Source organism: Podarcis vaucheri, assembly GCF_965113315.1.
Source record: "Podarcis vaucheri genome assembly, chromosome: 3".
Classification (NCBI taxonomy): Eukaryota; Metazoa; Chordata; class Lepidosauria; order Squamata; family Lacertidae; genus Podarcis; species Podarcis vaucheri.
In genome coordinates this window covers 26973132-26991600 of record NC_138761.1, presented here as the reverse complement: position 1 = coordinate 26991600, position 18469 = coordinate 26973132, and the positions used below count along the sequence as shown (strand labels likewise).

Below are 18469 nucleotides of genomic sequence, written 5' to 3'. Positions count from 1 at the left end.
GCGCGGTTGCCGGGAGCCGTCGCCAATGAGGAGGCCCCGAGTGGGCGGGCCCGCGCGGCGGGCGGCTCTGGGGTTCCGTGTGGAAAGGAGTGCGAGGGGGTTCGGGTGCAAAGTTTAGTTTCAAACCGTCTGCAAAGAACGGCGGTGCCGCTGCTGCTGCTGCTGCTGGTTCTCCTTCGAACAGACGGAGGCGGCGGCCGAGGAGAGCGGAAGAAGCGAAGGAGCCGGAGCGTCGACAGCCTGAAGCGGCCGAGGCGCAGTCGAAGAGCCGCCGGCCGCCGCTCCCCCACCTCCCTCGGCAACAGCGGCCGCTTCGTGGGCGCCGCCTGGGTCCTGCCGGGTCCGCTCCGTCTCGGGCGAAGATGGGCGCGGAGGCTCCGGTCCGGCGCCGGCACGGGTGCCGCCGGGCGCGCCTGATGTGCATGCTGGCGCTGACCTTCCTCTTCTTCGTGGTGGAGGTGGCGGTGAGCCGCGTGACGGACTCGCTGGCCATGCTGTCGGACTCCTTCCACATGCTGTCGGACGTGATGGCGCTGGTGGTGGCGCTGGTGGCCGTGCGCTTCGCCGAGCGCACCCGCGCCACCAAGAAGAACACCTTCGGCTGGGTGCGCGCCGAGGTGATGGGCGCGCTGGTCAACGCCGTCTTCCTGACGGCGCTCTGCTTCACCATCCTGCTCGAGGCCATCGAGCGCTTCACCGAGCCCAACGAGATCAAGCAGCCCTGGGTGGTCATCGGCGTCGGCGCCGCGGGGCTCCTGGTCAACGTCCTGGGGCTCTGTCTCTTCCACCAGCACGGCGGCGGCGGAGGAGGTCACGGCCACTCGCACGGGGGAGGAGGAGGAGGGGGCCACCGGCGCCGGGGCAAGGCAGAGCAGCCTCCCGGAGAGCGGCAGAAAGAGGAGGAGACCAACACCCTGGTGGACAATTTCAGCAGCTTCAATGGAGTCAGCCTGGAGAAGCTAGGTGAGCTGGGGGGGGGGAGGGTGGGCGAGCAGGCCTCCCCTCTGCCCGGGGATGCCTGGCTTCTCCCAGGCACAGCCCCAAATATGAGGGGTACCCGGAAGCGGTCGGAGCCTCCATCAGAACCAGGTTATTGGGCTGAACAGGTCTTTAATATCCCCACTAAGCTGATGGTCTGGCAATATTTCTAGTCTGCACAAGAGCTTGTAAGCAGCACTTCTAAGCAGACATTTGCATTCTGTAGGTTCCTAGATAAAATGAAACTGCCCTTTCATAAGGAGTTGCACACTTCAGATCCTTGTAGTTGTGGTGGTGGTGGTAGTTGTCATCGGTGCATAATCTGCCTCCTATTGCAACTTGGTTCCATTTAAAGACCTGGCAAAAGAGGAAGTGCTACTGGAAACCAATACCATGCAAAGGCTTTGGGTGTAGATCAAGGAATGTCAAGGAGCTCATTCTGCCCATCAGGAATGTTGGGAAGGCAGTTAACAGAAGCTGCAGCAGCACCCATTCGTTCTGTTTCATGGAAGGACCCCTTTGTACAGAACAGAAATACACTTTACTTTATAGAATAAGTACCTTGAATTCCCTACATGAAAGCCACCAACATTTCACAGTCTTTGCTGGTGGCATTAAGCTTTCGCAGAACGCAAGGAAAGGAACTACTGCAGTGCTTTTCAAATTTCTTACCCTTAGAGCCCCCTTCCCAAGATGTCTCCTGAGACAACCCAGCATGTCTGCCTTTGAACCTTGCAGAGGAGTCTGACGCAAATTTTAAAACACATAAGTCAGGACAAGTATGCCTTCCATCCTACTGTAATGAAAAGTATGACTTTAGGAACCATAAGTTCCTGTGACCATGCATTGCAGGGGAAATTCAGTAGTGGTGGACAAGCTGCTACAGAGGAAGTTACTGCTGTTAATGTTCTTGCCACTGAGAAACCCTTAGGCTTCTCAGAACAGTTTTGACAACTGAGGTACTACAATCAGCCTTCTTTCTTTTACAGCTTGATGAAGGAAACTTTATATCCTATAGCACAATTTGGGCTCATGGGGAAATCTGCAGAACCCCCTATTTTAGGGGTTAACACGTTGCATTAAAGTAGACAGAGTGGCAAAGCTCACAGGAAGCTGCAGCTTCTGTTAACTGCCTTCCCAACATTCCTGATGAGCAGAATGAACTCTACTGACATTCCTGATCTACACCCAAAGCCTTTGCATGGTATTGGTTCCAGTAACTAGAAGCACTTCCTCTTTTGCCAGGTCTTTAAATGGAGCCAAGTTGCAATAGGAAGCATATTATCCATAGGTGACAATGATCATGACTATAGATGTGGAATGTAAAATTCCTTATGAAAAAGCAGTTTTGTTTTATTTCTGATCCTACAGAATACAGTGTCTGTTTATAAGTGTTGCTTACAGCTCTTCTACAGAATATTAGTCAGAATATTAAAGACCTATTCAGCCCGATATAATTTCCTGGGATAGTACCAAAATAAAAGTGGAGTGGTACAAATGTTTACATTGTTGCTCATTGCTATGTCAGCTGAACTACTTCGTTCTGCTTTGGTATTCTTGCTTAATTCTGTTTTCATTAAAGCTTTTATCATTAGTAATTTGGTTTTTGTAAAAAAAATGAAAATAAAGGCCCTATGTATTTGGAAAGTCATCTCTTACATCTCAGATGAAAGAATTTGTTATCTACTGTAGAAATAAATGGGAATATATAGCAATACACTACATTTAATATAATTTTAGTTTATGCCAGTAAATTATTTTACATCTCTATTTCATGTTTTAATAGGGAGTCAGTGCTAGGATAATAGTCAGGCGACATATTATGACCGCTGGTAGGATCTGGCCAAGTAGTTGTACGGCAAAGTTCCCTTTCATAGAGAAGTGGACAGACTTCTCTCTTTCTGTCTCTAGAGGGTGCATGTCTTATTTCTACAGCCCACCAGTCATCCTCAGTATTGGCACCTAGATAGCACACTCTTGTTCCTCTAGGGCTGTATGTAGCCCAGAGTTTTTCACTGAAGCTAGTCCATACAGTTGAAGGATGATTAGCCGTCAACAGACTACACAGCTATATTTTCTTTACTGAACTGCAGGTGAATGAAACTGAATATGTTTTTTAAAAGTTACGCCAAGCATGGCAAACCTTTATGTCCTGCCCCATGTATAGTAAGGATTTTAAGTTGAACGTAAGTTTTGCAAAATACTAGTGGGGCATAAACTTAGCCTGGCAATAGTTGGAGGTGATAAATGTTAGGCCTGGCAGCAGTGGCGTAGCGTGGGTTGTCAGCACCCGGGGCAAGGCAAGTAATTTGCACCCCCTAACCCGTGGATTTGCGCACCCTAACCCCCAGATGTTGCGCCCGGTGCAGCTGGCCCCCCCGCGCCCCCCACACTACGCCACTGCCTGGCAGGGCAAGACTATCACAATTAGGCAATATGCTGGCTTATTCACTGAGCTTTATTTCTTGGTGCAAAACAGGAAGGAGGATTTCTTGAGTAGTTCCTATAGTTGCAGGTCATGAAGCCTAAAAGTGTTGTATCAGTGTGCTTAGTTCATATCTTAAGTATATACCTGTTAGCAGGCCTTGACTTTCTGCTGCTTTTAAAAGCTGTCTTTTTTTAGTATGCATGAACATAACTCTTGAACTCACTTGAGGATGCTACTTCTGGGACTTGTAAAGTACATTATATAGGTGGAGTTTACCTGGTGAAACAAGTGTGGGAGTTGTGATGGTTTCCAGTTCTACCGGTTATATTGGTGAAATCACCAGGCAAAATTTTGCTCAGTATCCATGCGTGAATATCTCAAAAACTTTTTTGAGTCTGTATCCATGCGTGAATATCTCAAAAACTTTTTTCAGTTCACAAAAAGAAAAATCTCCTTTGATGTAATGGCTAGTTTGTATTGGCAAATCCATTTGTGTGATATTCTAGTGTGAGAACAATTGCTTGTGTCAAAAAGCTGCAGAGAGGTTTCTCAAAACTACTAGTATCTGGGACAGTCTCTTTTATTTGAATCAGAATTGAGGGCACACTCGTAAAGGAGGATGGGTGCATGTTTGTTTCAACAAAATTCAAAGTTGGAATAAATTCCAGTTCAAAATAATACTTGCATAACAAAGGCTGCAATAATGGCATTTGACTTCATACAGTCTTGACAGATGCCACTCTTTTTTGATAGACACCACCTGCCATTTTAGTGACATGGCTTCTCTGCCATTTCATTGTGGACATGTAGGCATGTATAAGCTACTTTATATCTGTGACATGATTTTTCATGGTAGTGACATATTTCAACTGTTGTGCAGACTGGAGCTTTATTTTTTGTAAATTATGAAATGTCTCACTTCTCTCCCCATTCCTTGCTGCACACAGACTGCATGCTCCTTTAACCTTCCCTCCCTTTCCACCCAATCTTACTGAATCATTACCTAATTTAATAAAACAATACATGAGAGCTAGTGTAGTGTTGTGATTCTGAACTTAGAAGCCTCCATTCAATTCGTAGCTCTGCCACCATCAAACCACCCTCTCCCAGCTGGCTCCCTTGTAATACAGATATAATAGTGACCTACTTTAGTGTTATAATAAGGAATACTGAGAATACATGGAATCCTTTGAATGCTCTGAATCAGTGTTTCTAGATTGCAAGTCAGAACCCATAGCTGGGGCATACGCCCAATCTAGACTAGCAGTAATACCACCATTTTGTTGTTTTTATCCTCTTGGGTTAGGATATTCCCACCCCCACCCCCCCAAAATGAGAAGAGCAGAAAGGTGGTTATATTATTAAAATATTAGTATTGGGATTCCTTATTACAGGTTGCTGTTAAAAGTGGGTCTGTGATCTGAAAAGAAGACTTCTCTCTATAGTGTTTGAAAAACCACTGACTTGGTTGCTGTAACAAGCCATTATTCTGTAATGTGGTGTGTGTATTCTAGTGGTTCCAAAACTCTACAAAGAGAACTGCCTTCCATAACTCCCCTCCTCCAAATATTATATTGTCCCCAATATTGCTAGCAGTCTGTTAACCCACCCCACAAGGCTTCCTATCCATGTAACAATGTTGCTCTTGTGTTTGCAGGTGATGGGGCAAAAGAGAACCAAATGGAACTTCAACCAAATGGGAATATTGATAATGACACCTCTCTGGACATAGAACCTGACGAAGACACTAGTGGTCAACTCAATATGCGTGGAGTATTTCTTCATGTTCTTGGAGATGCCCTGGGCTCCGTTATTGTTGTGGTGAATGCTTTAGTATTTTACGCTTACTGGACTCCTTGCCCTAAGGATGGGCCTTGTATTAACCCATGTATTAATGACGATTGTGCAGAAAACATTACTCAGTTGTCTTCTAGAATGAATGCAACTGAGTTATGGAAAATTCCTGTAGCTGGTCCCTGCTGGGTCCTATATTTAGATCCTGCATTGTGTCTCATAATGGTTTGCATTCTGCTCTATACAACTTACCCACTTCTTAAAGAATCCGCCCTTATCCTTTTGCAAACTGTTCCGAAACAAATTGATATTCGTTCTTTAAATGCGAAACTCCGCAAACTGGAAGAAGTTGAAGCTGTCCATGAATTGCATGTTTGGCAGCTGGCAGGAAGCAGGATCATTGGCACTGCTCACATTAAATTTAAGGACCCAGAAACGTACCTGAAAGTTGCGAAGGATATTAAAGAGATATTTCATGATGAAGGGATACACGCAACAACCATACAGCCTGAGTTTACTATTGGAGAGGCTGTAACCAAATGTGAACTTCCCTGCAGAACCCAGTGTGCTCTGAAGCAGTGTTGTGGAACTACGGAAAAGACTAGTGCAAAGAAGACCGATAAGTCCCCTTCCGTTTCTATTTCTTTCTCTGAAATAGCCATTGACTCTTCACAGCACAAAACCAGGAGGACTAAATCAGAGTGTATACCTGCTGTAAAGCTTGGGGAAGATCCTAACAAACAATTTGAATCGTCTTTGTAATTCCCAAAGTTGTGCTGAGTGAAGTCTGCATTCAACCACAGGTTGATTTTGAGAAGAAAGACTAGCATTAAAGAGACAAGTTGCAAAGTATTGTAATTGTTGAAATCCCTGTTCTGGTCACAATATTGAAATCTAGGCTGCCTGTTTGAAAGGATATAATTGTGCCGTCCCAACACAATATGTGCTTGTGTTAACTTTTAGTTGAATTGCACCGAAAAGTTTACAGATGCTTCAACAACTCTGGAGAACCAGTATCAACATTTCTGCCAAGATGCTTTTTTTTTTTTTTGGATTAAAAATTAAAATTGAGTTCTTCAGCAACCCATTTCTCCATTTGGAAATCAGTATGTGTTAGAGAAATCCAGGAAGAAGCCTTTCTACTTATTGTGTGTGTGAATGTGAATGTTTTACAAACCATAAAGAAAGGAAGCCAATAATTAGGCAGAATTATTTTTTTAAGGTAGACTCTTTGAGGAATTTTTTTCCTTATACATGAAAAAGTGAACCCTATTTCATGTAGGTTATACTCCATAGTATTAGTAGTAGCATCTTAAAACATATCTAGTACTGGTTTATTAAAAAAACAAACCCTGTTTTTGTGTTGTACTGGGGGCCTAATGAAAAATGGCTGCTTTGAAAATAGGATTTGTAAAAGATATGCATATCCACATGACTGTAAGGATAACTTTTAAGACAGAAATTGACCAGTCCTTTTAAAGGCATCTCAGTTTGTGCATTCCCCAATTGTATAGGTTTAAGAATTTTTTAAGAACACCTTACTTTCAAGTAAATTTATGCCAGAACTAGAAACAGCTGATATTTGTCATTGCGGTGTCATCCATGCCTTGCCGAAATGGAAGAGTAAATATTGTCTGGATTACATCTAGTTTTGAGTTAAAAGAATGTTTTTTACTTTTTTTAAAAAAACCACACATGGAATTTAGCAGTATATAAACATTAATATATTCTCATTTGATGTATTTCATGATGAGCCGTGATGAGCCATTTTACCCAACGTGCAGCTGAAATGCATTCTTTCTAACACAATACAGGCAGCTGCTTCATGAAGCAACTAACTAAGATAACAACTTACTAAGCTGTTTCAAATCAACCTCCTCAACCTGCTGCCTTCCAGATGTTTTGAACTGCAACTCCCCTCTGCTCCAGTTAACATGGCAGTGGCCAGGGGTGATGAGTTTTAGTCCAAAACCACCAGGAGGTCATCAGGTTGGAGAAGGATGTAGCACACCTTGGCTTATTGTGACATGAGTGAGCTTTGAGATTCAGCTGTGAAGAGACCAGAAGCTTTCACACCCACTTTTGATCAATTGCAGCTGTTCAGTTCATCCAAACTCAATAATAATTATTAAATAAGATGTGGTTGAAACAAATCAACTTCAAACTATGGGTTGTGAAGCAGGCTTGTTTCAACAAATCATAGTTTATCCACAGTTTAGGTTTTGGATATAATGGTGAATTGTGCTCAACTGAAGCTAATAAAACAAAACCAGAAGTGAAAGCTTTTGACTTCCTTGTAGCCACACAGGAGCAGCAGGAGCTTGAGACTATTTGGGCCTTCTTCCTATTAATAAACCATGGCTTACTGTGACATCTGAACTCCTCCACCAGTCAATTCTCATAACCTGGAACACATTTTGTGTAGTGAAGGCATGTGTTGGAGCAAATTCTAGCCTACTTCAAACTTTTCTGCTCTTTGGTGTTGAGGAGCAGTTAGTGCTTCCTGTTCAGAAAAGAAATTGCTGCACAAATTTGTGGATTGCAGTCAAGCCACTTGGCTAATCCTCTTAAAATCAGCCACCTTAGTTCTATTGAAGTTGCAGAGGCTAATCTTATGTTGAATGCAAGGATGCTAGCCAATAGGTTTCTGGATCTCAACTAGCCTTTACCTGTTCTTGATCAATTAAAAATAGAGCTAATTCTTAAATCAGAGGTGGCATTAATGTTGACTATTTCTAAAACATTTTAAAGAGCCCTTATTGGAAGTCTTTATGGGATTGCAAAATTTCCTTACATATTTTAGTTATTCCAACAGTTGATTCATGTACAATTGCTGTAGAACCAGGAAAGAGGACTGTTGAGGTCTTCCTTATGCATTGCTACTTTACCTTTTTGGTGAGGGGGATGGGGGAGTGTAATTTGCATTGTTTAAATGCAGGCTCTTTTATTTTATGGCTATTTAGGTTTGTTCCCCAACTTCAAAATGGAAAGTCACTAATTTGTCATTCTTGACATGGAATTGCAAACAAAGCAAGTGATCAGTGGCTTCCACTCTGCACCTCCTGCTCAGCAGTGTTGCAGTCAAACCTCATTTTTTTCAGAACAAAATTATTCTGTTAACAAGCTGTAAAGTGTTGGAAAGGTGTATTTGTGAAATGATCAAATACATCTACCTTTGCCTTCTGGGCTCTTTGTTATAAAGGCCACTTGTTTGTTAATACTCCCAGTTTGTCCCTCACATATTATTGCATGCATGTAAAAACTGCTGTACAATTCTCATGGAGCTGTATTTTAATAAGATTTTTTCCAGCTGCTTTTCTTTCACATTGACATGGCTAGATTGGTATAGCTGGGAACGGGCAGGCATGTATTGATGGACAGGCAGAAAAGCTACAATAATACTGTAAATTCTGGATCTTGAAGCCAAGGTTTCCTATCTTTTTAGTGCTAGAAGTATGAGCTTGCTCACTCTCTGTCTCTCTCTCTCTCCCTCCCTCTCTCCCTCTTTTTAAAATGTGTGTGGCCTATATCCCACATAGTAAACATTCTAGCTCAATAGAGTCTCACTTTTAACCTCATCTGCCCCCTGATGGGCCATTTTTTTTTTTAATTTCTGGGTTAGTATACTTTGCAATATTGTAATAGCTTTTTTCAAAGACTGCTGCGTCTCTCTAAAGCACGAACTTTGACTCTCATATTGAGTTTGCACTGCAGTGGTAAGGGAGAAAAGCAGCTAATTGTGTACCAGGTGTGGTCCTGATTATTATTATTATTACTATTATTATTATTATGCAATAGCTTGGCTTTTACAACAGAATATGTTGTGTTCATCTCTGCTTTTGCAGGTAAAGTTTCCAGTATGTCAGCTGTCTTAGGTACATTTGGAAAAAATGGAACAGCTGGAGTACCTCCAAAGTACAGGAGACATTTTTTGTACTTGATTGTATATGAAAATATTGAAGCCAGTTTTGCAAATTCTTGTATAAGGTAGTATTTTTCTCCTGAATGCTAGTGGTGTTGAAGGCTGTTCCATGTAGATAAAAGTAATTAACACACTGTGCTCAGGACATGCATTTGTGGTGAAGTGGCTGTGCCAGTTTATTCTGCTGAAGTTTTGCAGCGAAAACTAAACATAGCTTTCTGGGATATTGCAATGAACAGAGTGCTAAGCCACCTCACATTACAAGTTTCATTGTGAAAACACACTGTTGTATTCACTGACTGTTAATATGTGAAGCTGCTCAAAGAGATTTGAAATGATTGAACACTTAGGGTCTGTTTGCTGCATCACGAAATATTTGTAGAACCAGCCTCTAATACAAAGGGTGGTATTCAGCCTTTTACTCAAGAGCAGCCCTGTGGAAATTAATGGACATAGCTTAGTAATGCCCACTAATTTCAGTGGGATTATTCTGAGCAAAACGTTGTTGAATACTACCCAAATAAATTACCTTTACAAAACAAAACTGAGTGTTTAACAGTGGTACCTAAAGTTCTGGAGAATGTTTCAAAACCACTTAAAGTGCTGGAAGCAAGTAGTGCTGAAGATGTATTTGTTATGTTATAAAATCTGCTCTCTTCCCCCCCCCCCACTCTCCCAGCCTCCAGCCTCTGAGCACCTCTAACTCTTGCTGTATGCAAATGAAGTTTCTGTTCAGAGACTCATTTAAGAGCACTGAGAGCAGCTCTGGCACTGACTCCACTGAGATAATGGGAAACTGTTTAGACTAGAATGCACTTTCTGACTTTTCTCATTGATGGGGCGGGGAACCACCTTTAACACTACGCCCTCTGCTTTTTGACTTTTTAAGTTTCTCGTGAAAGGAGTATTATGTATTTAAGGGTATTAAGTACCATATTTAAATATGCTGCTTTAATTTCATAACAGCATCGATGTAGCCTTCTGGGACTCTGGCTTATGTTTACAAAACAATTATTGAATATTACAGTAAATATTCTATTTTGGTTCTATCTTGCACCATTGCTTCACCTCTTGGTGGACTGAAAGGTACTATAATGCTTCATGTGCCTGAAATAAGAACATATGTGACAGATTTTTATTTTATTTTATTTTTTTGGTAAGCCAAATGCAGCCTTACTTATAACAGGAGCTTTCATACCTCTGTGATCCTGGGTTTGTCATTAAAATGCCTGTGTGAAGAACACTTCCATGTCTTACAAATGTGTGAGCCTGATTTCCCCCCCCTCCCCCACTTGCGCTCTCTCTGTGTTAAGTGTTCTTGAGCCTAGTCTCCAAACCCTTACGCTCAGTGGTAGCTAGAGAGGCATCTCTTAAATTCTATGGGTCGTATTCGAAACCAATGCTTCGGAGACATAATTGGCGTATCTGTATCTCGCGACATCATGCCCGTGACAACAGGCTTCTGCTAAACCAGTTATGACTCTGTGTTTCCTTGCATAAAACCTGAAAACCGAAAAGGAAATAAATGTTGCTGTATAAAACATGAAACTTGGCAGGGTCCTTTGTTTCTCCTCTTTTAAACACCCCTTCGCTTACTGAAATTGATTTGGTAACATCAAAAACACTTCTAACTGGAGGTTTGGCTAAATGAATTTGTTCACAGTGGGGTGTGTGTGTAAGTAATGCAAGGTTAGTTTAATTAGAGTTCTGAGACATGAGATCTGGCTAACAAGGGTCCAGTTTTTCACCAAATCTCAAGCCCCAGGCCAGTTAGGGAGCATAGGTCTAGAAATGCTTTCACACCCGGCAGCCTAATCTGGCTGCTAGGGCTGCGCACATGTTGCTACAGTCAGAAAATCAAGAAGCAGCAGAATCTAGATCAAATCTTCACCGCCCTGATTCTGAACAGCTTATCAAGTCTACCCACCATACAATTAGTTCTGTGCATAGTTTTATCAGGGGTGCACTAGCTAAAAAGCCCATAAAAGAAAATTGCGTAGCATTAATATGTGGTTGCTGACATCTCAAGTAGTTGCAGTGCCTATATGCAAATTTCTGCTGGCTCAAAGGTTACACCAAGCAGCCCTCTGTTACAGAAGAACTAAAAGGAAAAACAAATTCTTGTTGTCTGTCACAAAGCCTGTTAAGAGAGAAGCCCATAAACATTTTGTTGAAGTCCTAATTTTGCCAAGGCTAAAATGAGAGGAAGACTTGGGCAGATCAAAGACAGAAGAGATTAAACACTGCCACACAGGTCTTCAGCGTGTCTTTAAAGTGTCCATAAAGGAAACTATCCAGGGAAGCAAAAAATAAAAAAATCTCATGGATCACACAGCTGGGTAGATGAAAGAGCAATGAAGACATAAACTGCTTTGGGAAAATCTTGTTCTTCCCCTTGGAATTACACATGTTTTTAGCTTGTGATGCAAGAGGTCTAACATTCTTGCTTCAACTTTAAAGCACCTGCTGTTCTCGTTTCTGGAAAATGCAACTACTTTGGTTGATACAAATATAGGCTGGGGTGGGTTTCTTTGTTTAGACCCCAAGCGCTTTGTTTTCGAATGTCTGTAGCCGGACGCTAGAAAACCTCTACAAACATTTTATAGCCTGACCTCCGGAGCAGAGCATTCATTTGCATATAGGTGGCTAGTAAAGACCTTGACTTGATCCCGCCTTGATGAGCTCAGTGACATGCTTCAGTGCATTCTTCATAGATCCTTCCCTTGTATAGAATTGGCACCTGCATCTTGGAGCAGCTGTTCGGGCAGCATGCATTGTGCACTCCTTCTGAAATGTAGATGCATAAATTAAGTTAAATCCATATGGATTCACTGTCTACACATTGGCTTAAAGCATCTGTGTCATTTCACCACAGTGCTCCCTGCTTCTGAAGATTATCCGGGTGGGAGAATCATTTGGTGGGAAATGTGCTATTACGTATTACTAGTTTGGCTGCGGGAGAACTGGGGCCAGCTCTGCTATTAGGCAGAACGTGATTGCTACCTTAGCTCAATTTTTGACTGCTATGAAAGTGCTGAAAGTTGTATTTTGGCTGTGAGGGTGGGGTAAGATGCACGAGGGATTTTCTGCCTCGGGTGCTAAAATAACTTAGCTGGTTTGGGGCACTCTGCACCTTGACTGGGGGAGGGATGTCATTTATTGCAGTGCCTCAGGCAGCAAAATATATTGGGCTAGCCACGAAGGAAACAGAAAAACCTATGAAGTGAATACCAGTTTAACAGTTGGCTTTTACAATGTGCTGTGTGAAACAACTAGACCAGGGGAACCGAAACTTTTTTCAAAGGGGGGCAGATTTGAAGTGAACATGTGTGAGGGCTGACCAAAGATTTTTTTAAGGATTGAAGTTGCTGAGCTTTTTTACCCCAAGACGTATACTGCCACGGGCGACGGATTTAATTGACCGGCGGGCCGAATTAGGCCCCCGAAACGAACTTTGGGCCTGCCTGAACTAGACTCATGGGCTGAAGGTGCTTTTGCCTCTTGTTTTGGTAGCAGCTCCTTTATGCTGTAAGAGGAAACATTTTTCAAAAGGAAAGCAGCCTTTGGTTTAGCACTAAGATCCAATCTGAATTTTTTTTAATAAAAAAGCTCAGAAATCCATTGGCTACCACAGACCGTTTGGTTTGCCTCATGTGTTCAATATGAGCTGCTGTGTGTCTCAATAAGTGAGGACCGGATATTCTTTGCTCACAGTTTATGAAATGCCACTGGGTGAAACTGAACCCTGGTTTATTCATGAGGCAGAAGAGCTCGGAGGTGGGAGAACAGAATGCTCCACTAGATTTCTGGTGCAGAATTCCATATTTGCATGCTCTCTTGTAGGAAAGAAAACAACCCTGCAGACAGAAAACCAGTATCACAAGGAATAAACTGGGTTTAGAACTGTGCAGGAGTAGACTGTGCAATTCTTAATTTTTTTGGAGTTGTTTTTTTACAGAGAGGAGCATCCAGAACTGGTGCTCCTACACGTAGTGTGAAATGGTACACTCCAGACTCAGGATCACAGCTGTCAACTTTCCCCCCTTTTTAAGGGAAATTCCCTTATTCCGAATAGGATTCCTCACAAGAAAAGGGAAAAGTGGGCAGCTATGCTCAGAATTCTCTAATCCCACCCCCCCCCCAAGCTCCATCCTGCTGCATGTGTAGACCAAGCCTGCTCCTGGCTTCTGTAAAGGGCACTCGGAGGGATGCAATCGATCCAGATTTATATACCTCTTAATTAAAAAAAGCTCTAAGTGGTTTACATAAAATGATATATAACGTTCATAAGGAAATAGCAATAAAATGACAGCAAAATAACAGAGAAATCAACCGTTTTAAAACTAATTTATATATAAAAATGATGTGTCTGCACGCTTTTTTCTGTCATTTATGCTGGTTTTTGGGGAACGTCCCAGCATTTTTTGCTTGTGATATGCGTTTCACAGTGCAATCTTATACATGTCTATGGAAAAGTAAGCCCTACTGACTGTCAGGTAAGTCGGCATAGAGTTGCAGTCTCAGATGCATATCCATGTTCTTTGGTAAGGCTGTGCTAATATGTATTGAGTTCTGGAATATAGGAAGCAGCCTTATACTAAGTCTGAACATTGCTCCATTTAGCTCTGTACTGTCTATACAGACTGGTGGAGGCTTTGACCTTGAATAAGTGTCAACTAAGGGATTGGCTCTCTTGGGTAGAATCCAAAGGGGAACTGCAATTAATCAGAAACTCTTGAGAACAGAGCATTTTAGAGCTAGTTATCTGACCAAACTCTCGCCAGTTTCCTTCAGAAATGCCTTTCCTGAGCTGCGATTCCAAGTGATTCCCACTACAACAAGGTCCCATACGCAGACAGCTTTTGTATTTGTGGTGAATCTCGGGTGCAAGACCTCACTCATTATCTGTTAGCCTGCCCTGTATATAGAGACCTGCTTTCTGAAACCTTTCTTCACACAGGCAAGCAGGAACACCCTGGCAGAAATTGTCTGGTTTCTTTTGAGTGACGATAATAGCTTTGAAACACACAGGGCAGCCCTCTAGACATTGGCTGGGGGGTGTGGGGAATGGGAAAATGGAGTTAAATAAAATTGCTATAAATTGTTGTGGTGATTTGTGGAGGTTTAATTTGAAATCAAGCTGGATTTGAGTTTGTTGGTGTCTCTGATCACCTCTGTCTTGGATGTTGGCTCATATTATAGAGGTATTAAATTGAATTGAATTGACTGGTGGAGGCTTTCCAGGGGTACATGCAGGAGACATTCCCAGTCCTACACAGAGATGCCAGCGACTGAATCTGGGACTTTGGGCCTTTCCCAGATTTTGAAACTTCAAGTCCAAGTGGATCTTTGCTGTAGAACCAGTCCATCAGTCGGGCTGCCTTGCTAATTTTACAAAAATATTCCAGGCAGGCCCTTATGGACTTAACCCTACAGCACACCTGTTCATAATTCTGCCAACCTGAATGGCTTAATGGTGAGACTTTGAAATGCACTGTGCACCAGAATTGCCTGCCAACTAAGCATCGCAGCAAGGCACCTCTGGAATGATATATGGCTGCAGCCAAAACCACAGCGAAGAGCGAAGAGCCAGATTCAAGTGGTTGCGCTATTAATAGGATTGCATTTGTAAATAATGCTAGCAGTTCACTATGAAAGTCAGGCCCCAGTGCGAATGAATGAAAGACTGCTGTCTGAGTCAATATGTAAGGACTTTGCCAGATAGACAATGAGCCAAGACTTTGTGCTACTGTCAGCACAGAGGAGCAGTAGGGTGCGTTTGAAGGTGTGTGTGAGAGACGTGTGTAAGGCCACCTAATGAGTTTATGGGCAAGGCAAGATTTGAACAGGGGATATCCTGACCATATTGGTTGTGAGTCCTGGAAGACCTGCTCCCTGCCTTGCAGGCCTTTTTCACCTGGCCTCGGTGGGTGTTTTATTGCATTTTTAATACTTTGTTGGGAGCCTCCCAGAGTGGCTGAGACAACCCAGTCAGATGGGTGACAAACAAACAAACAAACAAACAAACAAACAAACAAACAAACATTATTTATACCCTGCCTTTTTCCCTGATAGGGATTCAAGGTGGCTTACAGATAAAATAGGGAAAGAAAAAAAGGGAAAAAAAGATTAAAAAAAATAGAATCAAAACAGTAGATATTTTTTTATAAGGATTTTAAAGCAGCAAGGTTGTGCACTGTTTTACTTGCTGCCTTTGGAGCAACTTTTTCCTTGTCTACCACGAATCCCCGCATAACATGTTGAGTGCGAGAGTACAAGGTCTAAAGGCTAGGATATATGCCAGACTCAGCAGTTCTGCTCTTAAGCCTGTAGGACTTTGTCAACAGTACACAGGATGTCTTTGGAAGCAGAGTTAGGTGGGATTGAAAGAGAGACTCTCATGAACTACAGCCCATGTGCATACAGTGTGTCCAGATGTGCTAGCTAAACACCAGGTCAATTCATGATAAGCGAATTGTGAATGAGAGACAGTGCAGTGCAGAGGTTAGAGTAAGACCTGATAGGCCAGGGTTCAAATCCCTATTCAGTCAGGAAGCTCACTGGGTAACCTTGCACCAATCACTGCCTCTCAGGCAATGGTTTGAAGACTTTAACGCCTTCGCTACATTCGAACGCACTCCCTATAAACACGAGCTTTACGTGGATACATATTTGCACATTTAGACAGCATACAGTGGTACCTCGGTTTTCGAACATAATCCGTTCCGGAAGACTGCTCAAGTTCTGAAACGTTTGAAAACCAAAAACTCAATAGCTGTCAGCTAGGCCTCAGGATCTTACACCCAGTGGAAGCTGCAGAACACGTTCAACTTCCGAGGCATGTTCGAAACCAAAGCATTTACTTCTGGGTTTACAGCGTTTAAAAACCAAAACGTTTGTCAATGGAGATGTTCGAAAACCGAGGTACCACTGTATCTGTATGTGTAGACAAAGATGACTGTATCAATGTTTAAATGTATTGTTAATGTGAGCTCACATTTCCCTTTCTTTTCCCTTTCTTTGTTTTCCATAACAGATTTGAAATAAAATTAATAATCAGTAATGGCAGTGAATAATTGTTAATAATAAATAATTTAACAACAACAAGCAGCAGCAGCAGCTAAGAAGAACTCTTGCTGGCTCAAACTATAGGTCCACCAATTCGAACATCCTCTTTCCTAACAATAACCAATCAGTTGCCACTGAAAAGTTGACACGCAGGACAGGAAGGCAATAGCCCTTTCCTATTTTTTAGTAAGTGACGCATGGAGGTTCTGACAAGCAGCCATTGGCATTTATCCTCCATGAGTTTGACAAATCCTCCTTTAAAGTCACCATCCCATCTTGTTGCAGGGAGAGGGATCTCTAATATTAATTAACCATAATTATGAGTAGCCTCCCAGGCACTTGACTCCACATGCAATTAAAGCTCTGCACACACTCCTCCCCTACCCCAAACAAAGAGATCTCACTCGGCTTGGCAGCAGCCACAATATACCATAAGATACTTTTACCATGAATGCAAAATGTCAACACAGATGGGGCCATAATAACTAACTCCAATTCTGCAACAGCACCCCCCACACTGCCAAAACAACGAAATGTGCCTTGAGATAATGTACATCGCTCGCCTCCTAGAGTCTTCTGCAAATCTACATGGAGTTTTGCTGGAGAGGATATTGAATAGAATAAGAATAAGAATATCTTTATTGTCATTGCCCCCTTCGGGGACAACGAAATTACTTGACTGCTCCATAAAAACACTAATTAAACAATACAATATAATACAGCAAGGGAGATTCGATGACTTTCAAAGTCCGGGCTTCCCATTCAGGGCCGAGATCGCTCTGGAGAAGAAGCTGTTCTTAAGACAGCTCGTTCTTGTCTTCATCGTCCTGTATCTCCGTCCCGACGGCAGGAGCTCGAAGAGACAGTGACCAGGATGCGATGGATCTTTTACTATGTCCAGTGCCTTCCTATGGCACCTTGTGGCATAAATCTGCTCTAAGGTGGAGAGTGGGCAGCCAACAATGCTCTCTGCTGCCTTAACAACCCCGCACAACCCCATCCTGTCCTGGGCAGTACAGCTTCCGTACCACACACATAAGCCATAAGTGAGCACGCTCTCAATGGCACAGTGATAGAAGGCAAGCAGCAGTTTCTGCGGAAGATGGTTTTTCCTTAGTATTCTCAAAAAGTACAGTCTCTGGGGGTTCCTTATCTATAGAGGTTGTGTTGTGTTGCAGCAGCTGCAGCATAGATGTGATAATTTCGAGGGTTACCCCGGCACAGCAGAGAGTATTTGGACACCATCCTCAGGGTCCGAAGAACTTTGCAACTTCTTGTGCATGTTGAGCATCAGGAACCTGTGGAATAAAAATAGTTAAGGTGAACAAATGTTCTTTTGTTGGAACTATAATTATACAAGGCAATCCAGCGATTGTCCACAAAGAGCTACATATGCAAGCCAGCCCTTAAACAGCCAAACAATGCATTAGTCCCTCTGACTTCAAAGAGAAAATTAGGCAACTCATGTTTACAAACTTTGTAATCAACCTGTCCAAATTTTCCTTTAATCCACCAGGGTGCTGGGCACTTCAGAGTCGCTTCTTTGCAAAATGCATTAATTCCAAAGCAACAGGACAACCACAGCAAAGGGCAAAAGTATAAATTGCAGCTTGAAGGACATAGCCTCGGAGTCACAATATAAATATTGCTGATTCCCCATTCCCTTGCTAATGAACCATGCATATACATAATTTCAGTTTACCTTATACATGGCTATAAATGCCCAAGTATATTATTTAGCTCTCCAGCAGAACAAGTTTCATTTCCTTTCTTATAGCTCTGTCCTGAGTAACTCTGTCCCACTGGACTAAACCAGTCCATTCATGGGAGCTACACTTACTGTATATTGACACACACTGTGGCTTTTGGGGAGCTATTGGTCATAATTCCTCAAACCATATTCAGGATGGATGTAAACGGGGGGAAATGCTATGAATAAGAGGGGACAAAATCCCTATGGAAAATCACGTTTTAAAATTTCCTGCTCTCTGGCGCCATCTGGTGTTGCATGTTTATAGCACATTCAAATCACCGTTTCTTTACTAATGTAGCTGAGTTCTCACTTCATGATCAATCCACCATTCTGGTTCCAATCCTCAAGGTCTGAGACTCCATTTGAAACTATGATATTAAACACAACACCAGCCTCTAAAAGGATGCTCTCCACGAGATTATCAGTCACTTTAGGGTAGAGAATTTGGATTCTTTGAAACAAATCTGAGAGATGGACCTTGGGATTTTAGTAGAGCAGGCCAAGTGGTGCAACAGGAGAGACCCAA

General features: G+C 42.6%; 1 protein-coding gene across 1 annotated transcript; it reads left to right on the top strand.

The window, feature by feature from the left end:
• Window positions 1-80: 80 nt before the first annotated feature.
• SLC30A1 (solute carrier family 30 member 1) lies at window positions 81-10670 on the top strand. Its single transcript, XM_082215845.1, has 2 exons — window positions 81-963; window positions 5064-10670. The coding sequence occupies exons 1-2, from the start codon at window positions 363-365 to the stop codon at window positions 5960-5962; spliced, it is 1500 nt and encodes a 499-aa protein (XP_082071971.1). The 5' UTR covers window positions 81-362; the 3' UTR covers window positions 5963-10670.
• Window positions 10671-18469: the final 7799 nt, after the last annotated feature.